We start from the raw sequence: 18,318 nt of genomic DNA, 5'->3' as shown, positions 1-18,318 counted from the left end.
GTGGTGGAGGCTGGTACAATTGCAACATTTAAGAGGCATTTGGATGGGTATATGAATAGGAAGGGTTTGGAGGGATATGGGCCGGGTGCTGGCAGCTGGGACGAGATTGGGTTGGGATATCTGGTCGGCATGGACACGTTGGACCGAAGGGTCTGTTTCCATGCTGTACATCTCTATGACTCTAATTCATTGCATAAATAGAAATAAATGAGCTCAATATGACATGCAACAAAGTAACCATAGCTGTGGTCTGAAATATTCAAGGGTTCTTGACATTTTGGAAGGAAAATGGGGTGGGGTGGCTCTGTAAATAAAGAATAACATCAGTAAAGTAGTGAAAAATTGTCTTGGTTCAGGGAATCAAGGATATGAAGTAGCTAAAGATATAAATCATAAACTTGAGTTTAAGGATTCCCTGATTGTAGGTACTTACCCTGTAGGACAGAATCTAAATCATGAAATAATGGTGACTCATTGGAAAGATATTGCAATAATTGGGGGTGATTTTAGTCTTAATGTAAATTTAACAGATTTGCATGGAACATGAATTGATAAGGTATATTCAGGGTAGTCTTTTAAAGCAATAGGTTCTGAAATCAACCATAGAATATTGGTTTTAGACCCGGTGATGTATAATGAGACAGAAATAATTAATGTTATAATGTTAAGGATGATCATAACATGCTAAAATTTCACTCTCAGTTTGAGGATGAAAGACATGAATCTGAAAATAATGTTTTCAACTTAAATAAAGACAATTGCAAGAAAAGTATGCTCACATGGAATGGAAAAATAGGTTAAAAGATAAGCTGACAGAAATGCAGTGGTAGACATTTAAGGAGATATTTCAACAAAGGTATATTCCATTGAGGAAAATAAACTCCTTGAGAAGGATTATACCATTTATAGCTAACTAAGGAGGTTAAGCACGATATGAAATTGAAAGGAAAGAACCACAGAAATAGGAGAAAAATACAAGACTAGAGGTAGGGAAAAATTTAAAATAATCGAGAGAAAATGTACAGAGAAAACTAATTGCCGAATGGCTGCAAAGTACCTGAGACTTGAAAACCTGCATTCTTGGGTCTTAAAGGAAATGGTTGCACAGTAATAGTGCATTAGTTATAATTTTCCAAAATCCTTTGGTTCTGTAAATGTTCCAGACTGTAAAGCTGCAAATGTAATATTGCTATTCAAGAAAGGAGTCAGACAGAAAACTATCCAACATCTGTCAAAGTAAAATGCTCAAATCTATTATTAGGGAAGTAGTAGTGAGACATTTGGAAAATCGTCACAAAAACTAGCAGAGTCATTATAGCTTTGTGAAAAGAAAATCATGTTTGATAAATTTTTCATAATTATACAATAGACTTCACTGCTTCTTCGGCAAGATTTCAGTTACCTTTTCCAATATGTCCTCCTTTAATTTAATGTTCACCTTTACGCTTCTGTGAAGTCCCTTGGACTTTATTTCTGCATCAAAGACAATAAATTAATTGTTAATTTCTTGAGGTCACTATGTGCTGTGAGGGACAATTTAGTGAAAATCTGATTGGAATTGCTTTCAGATGAGCATTTTTAGAGTTAGAGTGAATGATGGCTTTTTGAGTGTGAAATAACAGAGAGACATTGATGACACTAATCCTTGCGGAACGCAATAAATCATTAACCTTCTCCCTGAACTGCTGTGCTTTGCATCTTACCAGGACACCAGCACTGACCTGGGACACTCTGTGTCCATGCTAATTATATCTGGTAATGCAGCTGCCTGTGAGGGTTTGAAGGCTATGGCACTGCCTCCTCACCACTGCTCTGTCTAGCAGCACCTCCAGGAGTTAACTTACCTTTTGGGGCATATTTTCAGTGATAATGATTGAACACCAGTGTACCCAAAGTCGTGTGCAACTGGACTTTAAGTGTGGTGCCAGTGACATAAGCACCCAAAGGTCCTGATAATGTCAGGTACTTGCAACTGTCCTCCCACGCAACACCATGAGAAGTGCACCAAGGAGCCTTGTTGCATAATTAATGAGATTTAGACTGGAAAGTTGAATGAGAAAACTTACTCTGACTCTTGGCAGAACCAGGTACCATGAATCTCACTCTTAAACATTTTAATTTTAAATGGGAAAATTCTGCCTGATGTTTTGGTATCATAAACAATATTGTATTTATGCAGTGCCCTTAAGATAGTAAAATGGCCCAAGGACCATGTCGAAGTATAATAAGACAAAACTGAACCAGTGTGAACTTAACAAAAACAGAAACTCAGCAGATTTGGCAGCATCTGTGGAGAGAAAGCAGAGTCAACTTTGCAGGTCCAGTGACCCTTCTTCAGAACATAGAATAATAGAACCCCTAAAATGTGGAAGGAGGCCATTCAGCCATCAAGTCTGCATGATACTCTGAACAGCATCCTCATCCAGCCCCCAACCCCCACCATATCCCTCTAAGCCTGCATTTACTAGGGCTCGTCCACCTAGCCTGCACATCCCTGAACAATAAAACAATTTAGCATGGCCAATCCACCTAACCTGCACATCTTTGAACTATGAGAGGAGGCCAGATCATCCAGCAAAAACCCACACAGATACGGAGGAGAACGTGCAAACGCATTCAGTCACCCAAAGCTGGAATTGAATCCAGGTTTCTGGCACCGTGAGACAGCGGTGCTAACCACTAAGCCACTGTGCCACCCAGTTCTGGGACAGTTGTCAAAAGCTTCATTTAAGAGACATGCTTTGATAAGGCTTTTCATTTCTCTAAAGAGACAACTAAAAACCATTTCTACATGGGCATTCTTCTCATGTTTCTTGGGGGATCAAACTGAAGGGACATCTTTCTAGGATAGTCACCTATAATTTCAGTTAAACAATCAGGAGAAATGTCATTACCTAGTGAGTTGGAAGCATGTGGAACATGCCCCTTCATGGACCAGTTAACTCAACTTGCATTTCTACAGGTAAGCTAGGTAAATGCACCAATCTTCTGAAAACTCGCTAAAATGTACCAAGGCGAAAGGAAGAGAAGAATTTTCAGGAGGGTGAGACTTAGTAGGGTGAGAGGAGACTGGTTTGCTGCATACACTATGCAGACTAATAGGACCATATGAATAGTTTCCATGCTATATTTTCTGTTTTAAACGACAGAGTGAGGAGGCAGAGAGATTCAAGACCAAGTGGTCTCAAAGCAAAACGATTTAGTGTGGAGCAAAGGAAAAGAGAGATGCACAAGAGACCAGAGATAAATTAATTCAGAATTTTCAGACACGAGATGGTGGAGGAGGTTATACAGAATTTATAGCAGGATGAAACAGGGCATTCAGGCCAACTGGTCTAAGTTGCTGTTTGTACTTCACAAAAATCTCCTCCCACCAAACTTGACCTCATTGCAGCAGAATAATCATGGGTCACATGGTGGTTTAGTGGTTAGCACTGTTACCTCACAGTGCCATGGACCCGGGTTCGATTCCAGTTTCAGGTGACTGTCTGTGAGGAGTTTGCACGTTCTCCCTGTGTCTGCTTGGGTTTCCTCCTCCACTCCAAAGGTGTACAGATTAGGTGCATTGGCAGTGCTAAGTTGCCCATAGTGTTCAGGGATGTGTAGGTTGGGTGCATTAGTCAGGGGTAAATGTAAAGTAATAGGGCAAGGGGATGGGTCTGGGTGGACTTGTGGGCCTGGAGGGCCTGTTTCCACACTGTAGGGATTCCAATCTTCTGATCCTTAGTTACCACAGTAGAGAGGGACTGAAAGCCACTGTGAGTGAACATGAAATAGAACACGGCGATGATCACGCCAGAAGGAAGGCTAGCAAAAATAGTATGTTTTAGAATGTAGCATGACCATAACAAGACTGGGGGACTGTGCAAGGCTATCTTTTACAGTAGTGTGGCTTTGTATTACATATGTTTTCAGTGGTCAGAACAGAGGGCTGTAAGTATTCAGCAACAATGTTGGAAGAGGAATAATCTATCCAAAATCATACATGTATATCTTTCCAGTTCACTTTTGTTGGCATACCTTTTTGTTCAAAAATGTAGGGCATGAAGTGTGTGGATTTTCTCCTTAATTTATACAGTACCTGTAGTCGCTTTTAAGTTATTTAATGCCTAGTATTATGGAGATGCTGGTTTTCCCTCTCAAAATGCTTTCAGTATCATTATTCTCAAAACAGCTATTAACACCACTACTGATGTGTGTTGCCACAGTATGCACTGTGCCATGATTGAGAAACACAGTATTTTTGTTCAAATTTCTCTTGCCTAGGAAGATGAAAGGATATTACATGCTGTTAAATGGCTGCATTGTTCACTCATTTATGTAATTAAAGAAATGTGGGCTTTTCAAATTTTAAAATTAACTAATAAAATAAGTTGTTGTTTATTATCAGGTGTTTGACTTTCCTTTTCTGTTTAATCAAGTAAAGTAGTGCCACCTGCCTTGTGATAGCCTATGCCTCCTCAGGTTTCGTATGTATCAGCTACATCAGTTCGGTATGAAAAGGTTTGATGATATAGTTGTAGTGAGGACAGTGTTGGATTTTCTTTTCTTTACACACAGTTAAATTTAGTAGCTTTATTGCAATTTGCAACTGGATTAGAGCCAGTCTCTCAATTTCCATGCATACTTGAGTACTGATATAAGTTACAAAATGTACCCTCTTCGGTATTATCTTTTTGCATGTAGACACTTCTGTAATAGTGTAACAACTAACATAAATGCATTTCCTCTTCTGAGAAAATCAAAGCTATATATAAAAGCAAATCTGTGCTGTCGACAATATTTATGATTATGAGAAAAACGTAGGTGGTATAGTTAGTAAGTTTGCAGATGTCACCAAAATTGGAGTTGTAGACAGTGAAGAAGGTTATCTCAGAGTACAACTGGATCTTGATTAGATGGGCCAATGGGCTGAAGAGTGGCAGATGGAGCATCGGAGGGTGAGGAGTGACCTTATAGAGGTTTATAAAATCATGAGGGGCAGGGATATGGTGAATAGACACGGTCTTTTCCCGAGGTGAGGGAGTCCAAAACTAGAGGGCATTGATTTAAGGTGAGACGGGAAAGATTTAAAAGGGATATAAGGAGCAACGTTTTCACAAAGAAGGTGGTGCATGTATGGAATGAGCTGCCAAAGGAAGTGGCAGAGGCCAGTACAATTACAACATATAAAAGGCACCTGGATGGGTACATGAATAGGAAGGGTTTAGTGGAATGTGGGCCAAATGCTGGCAAATGGGGCTAGATTTATTGAGGATATCTGCTTAAACCATTTCCGAACTGTATTTTCTATGACTCTATATAAAGACTCTTTTACGGAACAATGGTCTCTGACAGAGAAACGTGGGCTGAATTTTCCCATATTTTGGTAAGGATTTTTTGAGTGGTCTCTTCAGCACCCTGACATGGAATCAGGAAGGAGAGCCATAAGTTTTTCTACTGTTGGGACTTCTGTGGCGTTCACGCTGCTGTCACATCATTTGAGGTGCTACAAAGTAGAAATTATCCCTCACGCTGTCATCCTGTACCAGCATCCTGAAGGAAATGACCCAGAAAGGAAAGTAAACTCCACATTTTGCCTGAGGAGAGACTGGAGGTCCTAGTGGATGGGTAGTGTTAAAGAGGACCGTGCTTTTTCCTGCTGACCAGGAAAGGAGGCTATGCCACCAGGCTAACCAGCTGGGAACAAGAGACTGACTTGTGTAATTGCAGTGTCCCAGCTGAAGGGCACAGGAGTGCAGGAAAAAGGTTCATGATCTTCTGCACTCTACAAGAGTGAGAGGATAATGAGAGGAGATCTAATTTAGGTATGAGTTGGTGAAGAGTACTGACAGATCGGATGTGGAGAGGGTGTTTCCTCATGTGGGGCAACCTAAATGAGAGATCAGAGTTTCAGGAAAAGAGGTAGCAGATCAAAAACAGATGAGAAAGTGCTTCCCTCAAAGAGTCAGTAATCTGCAATTCACTACTCAGAATGCAATGGGAGACAGGACACTAAGTATATTTGAGGAAGAGATGAGCTGATTTTTAATTAGTAATGGGCTGAAGGGTTATGGAGAGTGGAGAGGAAAGTATAGTTGAGGCCGAGATGAGATCAGTGATGTTTGTACTGAATGGTGAAGCAGACTTGGGGGACTAAATTGCCTATTCCTGGTTCTTGTGTTCTTAGGTGTGACATTGTTATAGCACTGTGCCATCCACTAATATGTCCACGCCTTTGACTTATGTGCTGTGACCTGTCCTTGTGCACTGAAAAGCAATGCAAGCCACAAAGGTTACCAGCCTCCATGTAAGCACAAAGTGAATGAGCACAAAGAGCTAATGTTTGATGCTTCACAGCCTGCAAAGTGACCTGGTAGAACTATGCAAGTCATCAGTGTCCCTGAGTTCCAAAGTGAAGTCCCTAAGGACTAAAATGGCTTCATGAGTTGATGAGAGTAGGCATGATGAAGTGGTGAGTCTAGTAATTTGGCAGTGTCAACTTGTGTGGATGAAATTTGGAGAACAGTCGATGGATCATGCCTGGGTGTTCTGGCAAAGGTGCCACAAGGTACTTCTGTAACTTACATCTCAAGGTTTGCAGCATCTAGCTTTTTCTTTGGATACAGAGACGAGAATTAAATGCTGCATAGAAATGAGATAACCAAGGCTAATGAGATGCAAATACATGGAAATAAGGTAGTTACCACTCATTTTCTAGATTCTAAACCTGATGGGGAAGTTGGAAATTCTTTCCTTGATGTTAAGATGCTGATTTTTATCTTCACTTTTGCTATATTTTCCCATATTTCACAACATTGGCGATGTTGCTCAAGGAAGTAGAAAATTCCGCCCTAACTTTATGTAACTTCAATTTAACAATTTTTTAATCTGTTTTACTTCCTGCAAAACAAAATTATACAAAGATTTTGGCACAGGCAAAGGAGGATTTTTGAAATGTTTTATCAAAATGCAAACAACATATAATAAATGGCAGTATTATCAGGTCAATTACCTGATAAATTAAATTAATTAGAATTAAGTCAAATTTCCATTGAATTGAGCAAAGTAGTGACTTTGCATTGCATGCACTTTATGATTGGGAAATTTATTTGTATATCTTTGAATATCCATAACCTGATATACATCTCAACCTTGAGATGCAATCAGCTCAGTTTCCATTCAGAGCAGGGAAATCTCAAAGGGAAACATAATGGGAAGGGTCCAAGTGATTCTGCTATCTCCCAGCAAATGACTCCAAGCATTGATAATAGCTGAATGCAGACTGCAAGAATAAAATTGGTGTTGCTGTCTATTTTATGGCCTCCCTGATATTTATTCCTATTGAAGGTAACTGTTAGAGCCTTGCGGTGCTTGTTTTGTATTTCCATCCAACCCCAGCTTCACTCTCTTTTATGTCCACTAAATTAGTTAAGGTGGAAAATTAGAATAAATTTGATAACTATACAAAAATAGTGGATAAAGAAAATTAAAATCTGCCTTGTTCAATTTAAAATAAAATAAAATTTACAGCAATCACGAGATAATGTAGCTGCTAAGTCAGCATGAGGCAGAACAAAATCCTCTTGCAAGTTCAGAGCCAAGTTGAAAATGGATTTTTTTTAAACACCAGTTAAAAAGACAGATAAACTTTTCCTGACCAAGGATGAAGGAGTAAAAAATGGACTTGGGGACCGAAGAATACAGAAAGGAAAATAAATTTGGAAGAGTCAAGAAAAGACAAGGGCACTGACTATGTTGATACTAAGTTAGCAATAGTGAGATTCTATGAATTGTCCCACCTGTTGAGGAGTTGAGTTCAGAAGCAGGGCTTCTACAGTTATGCAGAGCCTTGGTGAGACTACACCTGGTATACTGTGTGCAGTTTTGGTCTCCTTCCCTAAGAAAGGATAGACTTGCCAGAGAATTCAATCAGCTGATCCCGAGGATGGCAGGACAACCGTATGAGAAGTGACTGGTTTGACTGGGCCTGTGTTCACTAGAATATAGTTGGATGAGAGGTATCTGATTGAAACATATAAAATTCTAACAGAGATGGACTGACTAAGTGCAAGGAGGATGTGTTCCCTGGCTCAAGAGTCTAGAACCAGTGTAGAGAAAAGGATAGACTATTTAGGAATGAGACGAGAAAAGATTTCTTGACTCAAAGAGTAATGAACGTATGGAATTCTCTATAACAGAAAGCTGTGGAAGCGAAGTCACGGAATATATTCAAGAAAAAGTTGTATTTTTAGATTTTAAAACATGAAAGTGTATAGGTAGAAGGCTTGAATGTGGTCATTGAGTTAAAGGATCACCCATAATCGTACTGAATAGCAGAGCAGCCTGAAACAGCTGAATGAACTATTCCTGCTCCTAGTTTCTGTGTGTGTTGAAACAGTTATAATCATAAGACCATAAGACATAGGAGTGGAAGTAAGGCCATTCGGCCCATCGAGTCCACTCCGCCATTCAATCATGGCTGATGCGCATTTCAGCTCCACTTACCAGCGTTCTCCCCGTAGCCCTTAATTCCTCTAGACAACAAGAATCTATCAATCCCGGCTTCCACTGCACTCCGTGGCAATGAATTCCACAGGCCCACCACTCTCTGGCTGAAGAAATGTCTCCGCATTTCTGTTCTGAAATGACCCCCTCTAATTCTAAAGCTGTGCCCAAGGATTCTAGAATCCCCACCTAACAGAAACAAAAACCCAGCATCCACCCTTTTCAAGCCATGCATTCTATTGTAAGTTTGTATTGGATGTCCCCTCAATGTTCTAAACTCTAATGAATACAATCTCAGGATCCTCATCAGTTCATCATATGTTAGGCCTAGCATTTCAGGGGTCATCCGTTTGAATCTCCACTGGACATGCTCCAGTGCCAGTATGTCCTTCCTGAGGTGTGGGGACCAAAACTAGACACAGTACTCCAAATGGGGCCTAACCAGAGCTTTATAAAGTCTTAGTAGTACATCTCTGCTTTTATATTCCAACCCTCTTGAGATAAGAGACAACATTGCATTCGCGTTCTTCATCACGGACTCAACCTGCATGTTTACCTTTAGAGAATCCTCGACTAGCACTCCCAACCCTTTCCAGCTTAACAGTATCCTTCCTATAACTGGGCGACCAGAACTGGACACCGCATTCCAGAAGAGGACTCACCAATGGCCTGGATAATCTCAATGCGACTTCCCAACTCCTATATGCCTTCTGTTAGACAGCCAATCCTCAGTCCATCCCAGCAGCTCACCTCGAACACCATGGGCCCTCATCTTGCTCAGCAGCCTCCCGTGTGGCACCTTATCAAAGGCCTTTTGAAAGTCTAGATAGACCACATCCACTGGGTTTCCCTGGTCTAACCTACTTGTTACCTCTTCAAAAAATTCCAACAGGTTTGTCAGGCATGACCTCCCTTTACTAAATCCATGTTGACTTGTTCTAATCAGACTCTGCTCTTCCAAGAATTTAGAAACCTCATCCTTAATGATGGATTCTAGAATTTTACCAACAACCGAGGTTAAGCTGATTGGCCTATAATTTTCCATCTTTTGCCTTGATCCTTTCTTGAACAAGGGGGTTACAACAGCCATCTTCCAATCATCCGGGACCTTTCCTGACTCCAGTGACTCTTGAAAGATCTCAACCAATGCCTCTGCTATTTCCTCAGCCACCTCTCTCAGAACTCTAGGGTGTATCCCATCGGGGCCAGGAGATTTATCAATTTTAAGACTTTTTAACTTTTCTAGCACTATCTCTTTCGTAATGGCAACCATACTCAACTCAGCCCCGTGACACCCTATAATGTTTGGGATATTACTTATGTCTTCCACTGTGAAGACTGACGCAAAGTACTTGTTAAGTTCTCCTGCTATTTCCTTATCTCCCAAATCATTTTTGTACAATCATTTTTGTACCTGTAAACTTGAAATATTTTGGATGATATGATGAATCACTTTATGGAAGATACTTAACACGAGTCCACAGATTCACAAGAAAAGTCTGTTGAACTTCAGTACTGTAGATCAATTCTCTATGGCAGAGCTAGGAAAAATATTTATAACGTTTATAGTCAAAATTAAAGGCACAGGGTTTAGGGATAGATCTTGCTGAACTAAAGCAAACTACTCTGTATGTTGAAAATTTCAAATGAAAACTGAAAATGCTGGAAACGTACAGGCAGGTGATGTCGCATCTATGGAAGGAAACAAAGATAATGTCATTTTGATGATTTTTCATCAACATTGGGAAAAATCTGAGATGTAACCTGTCTTAAGCGGGTGAAGGAAGAAAATAAAAGGGAAAGGTGTGTGATAAGTAAGAGGCAAGAAAGATCAAATAATAACAGAGATGTTGTGGCAAGACGGAGAAGATTTTAATGGGACAAGTTGCAAAAAAACACAAATTTGGCTTAAAGAAGGCATAATTGAGGCAGCATCAATAGTCCAAAAACAAACAAAACTCGAGAGAGATTATGATTTGAAACTGTTGAACTCAATGGTTAATTCAGCAAGTTCTAAATTGCCTAATTGAATGGTGTGGTGTTGTTCTTCAACTATTGTTGAAACTGCTGGCAGAGACGACAGAGTGGGACTGATGGAAATTAAAAATGGCAAGTGATGGGGAGCCTGGGATTATGCCTGTGGACTACCTAACCTATGCTTCATTTCCTAAAAGTAGAGTGAATTAAATGCAACACACTGGTAGAATTACCAATTAATCATTCTTTATGTAGGTTGGATGGTGGGGAAGGATGAGAGTAAAGGACAGGTCTTAGATTGCGCTAACCTAGGGAAGGCCCCATAGGAAGAGAGTGTAGGGGGTAACCGTGGAATAAACCAGTGTCACAGAGTAAATGATACCTCGGAGTGCTGAAAGGGAAGGAGAGACTAACTTGTGTTTGTTGTTGGCATCATGCGAGAGGCAACAAAAAGGTGATCCACTGAATATGGAAACTAGTGGAGTGGAAGTTGAAGGCAGGGGGAATATACCATGCTCTGAGGGGAAGAAGAAAAGTGGGAAATGGGACTAAACGTCGATTCTCCTGTTCCTTGGATGCTGCCTGACCTGCTGCGCTTTTCCAGCAACACATTTTCAGCTAACATGGATCAGAGCCTTATAAACCACAAAGGTGGCAAGCATCCGCTGAGGACAAGGGAAAGCACGTTGGAAGCATTATCAGAACAGATTCAGAAATTGGGAGAATGGAAGAGGGGTGGATGGAAATTTAGTTAGAGTGCATATAGTGGATATTAGTCACTAACCTATCATTAGAAACAGAGAAGTCAAGGAAGCAAAGGAAAAGTCAGGGTACTTCAAATATAAGTGATAGAAGGCGGAAAATTAGAAGGAAAGTTGTTTTTTTTTAGTCTGGAGCCAGGAGCAGGAAACGGTCATCAGTGTTTCCGAAACAGGTGAAAAAAGTAACCTGAGTCGTACTGAAGCAGGGATGGTCAACATATCCCACAAAAGAGAAACTTTACTCATCTCAATGACAATATTAGCTATGTCATCTAAAATAGGGCAAAGTGGGAGAAAGTGAGGACTGCAGATGCTGGAGATCAGAGCTTAAAAATGTGTTGCTGGAAAAGCGCAACAGGTCAGGCAGCATCAAAGGAACAGGAGAATCGACGTTTCGGGCATAAGCCCTTCTTCAGGAATCAAATCTTCAGGATTCCTGAAGAAGGGCTTATGCCCGAAACATCGATTCTCCTGTTCCTTTGATGCTGCCTGACCTGCTGCGCTTTTCCATCTAAAATAGGGCGTCAATTAAGTTATTTAGTGTTAAAATGTACAACAGACCTTGTGGTTTGCTTGGATGATTTGCTTAAAGGGAGATGCGTCTGTCTGTCTAGCACGTGAATACACAACCATCCCAGTACATGGGAACCATCTACAGTAAAAGTATATAATCTTCTACACAAATTGCTTGAAGCAAACACTAAAGTCTTATCAATAGGAGTCTTAGAAGTAAATTATGCTTATGCCTGTCAGATTAGCTGTTTGTTACCTGTCGGATTCTGGGTGAATATTCATGAAGAGCTGCAGAATCCTTTTGTTGTGAAGTATAGCAGAATCAAAGTAATATCTTAGAAGAAAATAATAGCTTTCCTTATTTCAATTGAATTGTTTTGTAATTTTCCATTGGTCACAGTGCATTCCTCTCAAATGTATATTTGTTAGAAGTGAATCCTGTTTCATTATGGAATTGTAACTTAAGTGGAACTGATAGTTATATTAATTAGCTAGTTTATTATTTATAACAGAGCTAATTAATGTTGGGAAGCAAGCTGAACTGTGCTTTACAGAGCATTGGAGCTGTGGATTTTTTGATTGTTATTATTTCATATGCCAGAAACCAAGCTAACAGCCTTGTTAATATTGCTCATGGATTTTACGTACTACCTCTGGAGTCCAAGGGAGGGGTTTTACTGAAAATTGAGGCAAATGCCAGATTTAGTATTTGAGCATTTCCCAGCGGAGCTGTACAAGTATTGAGTTTCGTAATATGATTGAAATTTAAATTATGAATGCTGTATCTAAGGCAATGCAGCTAAACATTTTAATATTTATTGTAATTATATCCAAAATTATGTTTTGAAATAAGTTAGTATGTTAATTGGCTTTTGAAACTCTAACCAGTAGATATAATATACAATAAAAGCCACTGCAGATTAAACATCATCAATTAGGTTCATCTGCATTAATTTTAATGGCACACCCAAACTGTCATCTTATACCTCCATTGAAACCTGATTAGCGATCTGCCCAGACTGTTGTTATTCAACATTGCACTGTGATAATGTTGTATCCACCAGTACTGTATCCTTTGTGTTATATAATGACGCATGAATATTAACCCTGTCTCAAAGTGACAAGCCTTGCAGCTATGGCAGTGTTTCAGCAAGAAGTTCTTAGCATTCTGCTCAATCTTTATGCCTTAACTAACATAAATAAAACAGATTATCTGGTCATTATCGTATTGCCATTAGTATGACCTTGCTGTGTGCAAATTGACAGCTATTTTCTAACTGTAATTAAATGTCAAAAGTATGTCATTTTCTGTGAAGCATTTGAAAGTGTGAGTTTTTAAATAGCACCATATAAATGAAAGTTCGGTCGTTGTATTTATCCAGCTGATATTTATGATTTGCATCCATCACCTAAAAATTAAAATGTTCTGGTTGTTTTGGGAAGATTACAGGATTTATCAATGCATTCAAATGTTATTGGGAGTCTGCTTTTTATTGTACATTATTTAACTGAAGAACATATTATATATTACCAACTTCATAGATATTAGTAAGAAAAGGAAATTGCATCTCTTGGGATATAGTGTTCTTTCAACACTTTTACACTTTCAGCTCTTTCTTTAGGTAAATACCCTGACTCATCCTTGATAATTGCTGAAATGACAATGCGGTTTTCTCAGCTCATTCATCCTGCAAAATTAGTTCATATTCAAAATTGTTTTAATTTTTTCTTTTAAAAGCTTTGGGCGGCACGGTGGCACAGTGGTTAGCACTGCTGCCTCACAGCGCCGGAGACCCGGGTTCAATTCCCGCCTCAGGCGACTGACTGTGTGGAGTTTGCACGTTCTCCCCGTGTCTGCGTGAGTTTCCTCCGGGTGCTCCGGTTTCCTCCCACAGTCCAAAGATGTGCAGGTCAGGTGAATTGGCCATGCTAAATTGCCCGTAGTGTTAAGTAAGGGGTAAATGTAGGGGTATGGGTGGGTTGCGCTTCAGCGGGTCGGTGTGGACTTGTTGGGCCGAAGGGCCTGTTTCCACACTGTAATGTAATCTAATCTAATCTAACATTTCTGTTTCTTTGCTGAATGGAATAAAGCAATGGTATTTTAAATTAGAAAACCCAGCTTATTCTTGTGACACACATAAGCAGATTAGAATTTGTAGTTGGAAGTTTGTTGCATTATTGGGCTCAGCCTTGGGAGTTTCAGGGAGTAGTGTAAATTTTTGTGAGGAAATTTCAAAAGAGAGTTGCTGAGAGCTTATCCCCATCAGCAGTTTACTGTTAGGTCTCTGTCTGGTTGGCACCCCCTCCATGAGGAAAGCGAGTGAGAAACAAAAACGGAAATTTCTGGCAAAACTCAGCAAGTCTGGGGAGAGAAAGCAGAGTTAATGTTTCAGGTCCAATGACCCTTCTTCAGAACCCATTCAAATGAGTCAGACAGTGTGTGAATAATGTTCCACTTTGAATAATGTTTGAGAGGAATTACAGTCGATGCTGTGAGTCAAAAAAAAACAGCACCAACAACAGTACAGTACTCCCTCAATGTTGCACTGATGTGAGTTTAGAAGGTATGTTCATGTCACTGGAATGAGGCTTGATACCTAAACTTCTGATTCAGTCATAAGAATGCTACCACTGAATGATCCCTAAACCCACAAAAAGGAGATTAAGTGCCAAAGGGGCTTTTATTTAACATCATCCATTTTAACCACAAAGAAAAATCAATGCTTAGCCCATATTGTGAAACAAAGCCCAGGATGACCACCATTAAAATCAAAGGATTGGTCACAGGAACATGCCTGTCAGCCGTACCAACTGCTGCCAAAAATAATTGTACCACCTTGTCAATTGAATCCATATGTACTATGCAGAATGGAGTGAAGGTTCAGACAGAATAGGTGAAATGTTCCTTGGTCTGCAGCCAGGTGCGCTAGATTGACCAAGTGAGCGAAATATCAGAGTAGACAGATTGGACTGCACACACTGTAAAGGAATCCACTCAATCTTCCATCTATCAGAACTAATAGAGAAATATAATGGCTGAATTCCTTCACAATCACTCCAAAATTCCTGATTTTCCAATACTGGCTGCACCTAGACAATTAATCATAGTACCACAAACATTCCCCCATGATATCCAATAGTTGAAATATTTTTCATTAACTGTTTGAGTTTTGATGTTCCTCATCTAATGTGTGAACCCTTCAAAGTGGTCTTGTAATGTTCAACAACTTGGATTAATGTGTAACATTATCTTGCAGGTACTTCAGTTGAGCAGTAATATGCTTCTACTGATTTTAATGCATGGCAATTGCTGGATGATAATGGAGTTCTTGACTAATTATGTCATTGAGAAAATGTGACAGTCCATTATAAAGGATGGAACAGTGAAGCATCTAGAAATTCACAATATAATCAAACAGAGTCAACATGGCTTCATGAAGGGGAAATCATGCCTGGCAACTTCGAGGAGGTAAAAAGTAGGATAGATAAAGTGGAAATAGATATTACATTAGGATTTCCAAAAGGTTTTTGATAAGGTACCACACATAGCACTATTTTATAAGAGCTTTTGGTGTTTAGTGAAGTATATTAGACTGGATAAAGAATTGGCAAACTAATAGAAGGCAGGGAATTGGGATAAGCGGGCATTTTCAGAATGGCAACCTGTAACTGATGGAGTGTCACAGGGATCAGTGCTCAGGTTACAGTTACTGACTATATATTAATGAATAAGGGAGGTGAATGTACTACAACCAAATTTGCTGTTGACACAAAAATAAGTGGGAAGGCGAGTAGTCAGAATGACTGAAAGAGTCTGCAGAAGGAGTAAAGGGACAAAATCGCAACAGATGTTATGTAATCTTAGAAAATGTGAAGTTATACATTTTAGCAGGAAGAATAGAAGAGCTGAATATTGCTTAAGTGGAGGAAAATCTGCAGAAAGCTGCAGCACAAAGGAATTCAGAGATCCTCATGCACAAAACATAAAAAACACTAGCATCCAAGTTCAGCAGGTGACAGGGAAGGCAAACGGAATGTTAATTTCGAAAGGAAGAGTATAAAAATATGGAGGTCGTGCTAAAACTATACAAGGCACTAATCAAACCTCATCTGAAATACGATGAACCATTTTGATCGCCTTATCTAAGGAAAGATAATATTGGCATAGGAGGCAGTCCAGAGAAGATTTATTAAGTTGATTGCAGATACAGAGGGATAATTTTATGAGGAGAGGTTGAGTAAGTTTGGCTTGAACACATTGGCTTTTGGAAGAATTAGGCTGTTACCTTGTAACATACAAGATTCTTTGAGGGCTTAATAGTGTAGATGTGTAGAGATGTGGAAGAGTCTAAGATCAGAAGGAATAATCTCAGATTAACAGCTCAACCATTTGAAACAGAAATGAAGAGGAATTTCTTCTCTCAAAGTTAGTAAATCTGTGGATTTTTTTACAGTAAATGGCTGTTGAGGCTGTATTGTTATCTGTATTTAAGATTGAGGTAGACAGATTCTAATCAATATGGCAGGCAAATAGTTTTAAGGATTATCAAATCAGCCATGATTTGGAGATGCTGGCGTTGGACTGGGGTGTACAAAGTTAAAAATCACACATCATCAGGTTATAGTCCAACAGGTTTAATTAGAAACACTAGCTTTCAGAGCGCTGCTCCTTCAACCACCTGATGCAGGAACAGTGCTCTGAAAGCTAGTACTTCCAATTAAACCTGTTGGACTATAACCTGGTGTTGTGTGATTTTTAATTCAAATCAGCCATGACCTAATTGAATGATAGAGCAGACTCGATGGACTAAATGGCCTACTTCAACTCCTCCATATTATGGTCTGTAGCAATCAGTCTTTCAAATGGTGTACAACAGACCAGACAGGATTCAAGGAACACCTTAGTGGATGAAGAGCCTTGGGAATCATAAGTCAAAAGTCACCTTTTCTTCTTTAATATACTAATACATCATGTTTGAAATTATACAGGCCATATCCTGAAATGTTACTGTCTGAATTCAGTCCATAAAATATGCATCCATCTGAATCAAATCATTTTCAAAGAGGCTCCATAGATTGGTCATTTGTCATTGAAATATTGTTTTTGCAGATTACTTTTAAATTTAACATGTTCAAGCATGAGATGTGTCTAACCGCTACTGCAACGGAAATGATGATAAACTTGTCATTCTGTACATAATCTGTTCCCTTTAGAATTCTAGAGGCAGCAATAATATTAACTCTCACTCTTTCTCATGTGAACATGCTCCATGTACATAATAACTCCTCACAATTCAATCCCTCATCACCATAATGATTTGGCTGTCCTTTTGTTAAATTGTAGTGAAAATGCTGTTGTTATCCTGTTTAGTTCAATCACTTTATCAATGAATAAACAGACTAATTCCTTCTACACATTGGATTTGTAAGTTTATTACCAAGTTTCCAAATCATTGATATTATCATTGAAAGTGATCATGCTTTCAGTATGTTTCCCCATCAAAGATTCCCTCCATGCTGTCCTGACAGGAGTTGATGCCTAGATTCCTGCCCATTGGTCATTAGTTACAGTCCAATATCTGGCACATTCTTCCTGAGTCAAACAACAAAATCAGGGAGCGACATGGCATATTCCTGGCCTGATTTGTCTTACAGCAAGGATTGTGGAGAGTGATCAGCACTGCAAGCATTGGTTAATGTTGACTCAGCTTGAATCTTCTTTGTCTGAATGATTTACCTACCTCTTTAGATCATCAGAACATTGTTTATTGAATTGTACTTTACCTGACTGTCATATCCTTGAATAAGCTATACCGTCAATAACCTAATTGTACTGGAGAAATGAAAGCATGTAGTTCAGAAAGATTTTTGCCCCATGGAAAGCAACATCATTTTGAATGATTTTTTCTCTGGTTTCCTGAATGAAGCTACTGATTTTCAAGACTAGAAATAGTGTTTCTGTAAATGAAAACACCAGCTTTACGACTGTAGATGCAACCTGGTGTTCTATGCAAATTTTAGATTCTCCAAAACATTATCTGTACTCAAGCACACTAAATAACTCAGATTGTTTATACAAGCAGCTTACGCTGAGACATTTCTGAAAATACATTTTTGAAAAATCAAATTATCAGCAAACATCTGAAACCCAGAACAGGCTTTTAAGTATCAAACATCAAAGGAGATATCCCAGCCTATTTCTGTCTGCAGTGAACTTTCTATCATATTTAAATTAATGATTGAAATGCTGATAGCTGGCTGAATTTCTAGCATCTGCTAACAAAATTATATTTTGATATCTACTATTCCCAAGATGTGGAAATAAAGAAGTGTTGATAGCAACTGTGAAGACAGGTTTTGAAGTATGGGCCGGTAAGGATTTGGGTATTTCTGTGGTTGCACAGATATTAACAATAATTGGTTATTACCTAGCCATAATAATTCTTCTGCACACTGTAGATAAAAGTAGATTATTCTCCAGATAAGATTTTATAGATTAAAACTATCACATTGGTTTGTGAGTCTCGTCAACATGCAGCAAAATAGTTTTAACTGGCTCCAGTTTTTTTGTTTGGCATAT

General features: G+C 39.2%; 1 protein-coding gene across 3 annotated transcripts in view; it reads left to right on the top strand.

Moving 5' to 3' along the window:
• LOC122550434 (protocadherin-17-like) overlaps positions 1-18,318 on the top strand; it is a 135,118-nt gene that overhangs the window by 43,053 nt on the left and 73,747 nt on the right. The window contains exon 4 of one of the 3 annotated variants that reach the window (XM_043691167.1): positions 14,996-16,328. The exons of the other annotated variants lie outside the window; for them this stretch is intronic. Coding sequence (XP_043547102.1) covers positions 14,996-15,015 — 20 coding nt within the window. The 3' untranslated portion in view covers positions 15,016-16,328. Of the gene's footprint in view, positions 1-14,995; positions 16,329-18,318 lie in introns of those variants that run through there. 3 annotated transcript variants of the gene reach the window in all.

The sequence above is a fragment of the Chiloscyllium plagiosum genome, chromosome 6 (assembly GCF_004010195.1).
Source record: "Chiloscyllium plagiosum isolate BGI_BamShark_2017 chromosome 6, ASM401019v2, whole genome shotgun sequence".
In the NCBI taxonomy this organism is placed as follows: domain Eukaryota; kingdom Metazoa; phylum Chordata; class Chondrichthyes; order Orectolobiformes; family Hemiscylliidae; genus Chiloscyllium; species Chiloscyllium plagiosum.
This window is presented reverse-complemented; position numbering and strand designations above follow the sequence as displayed.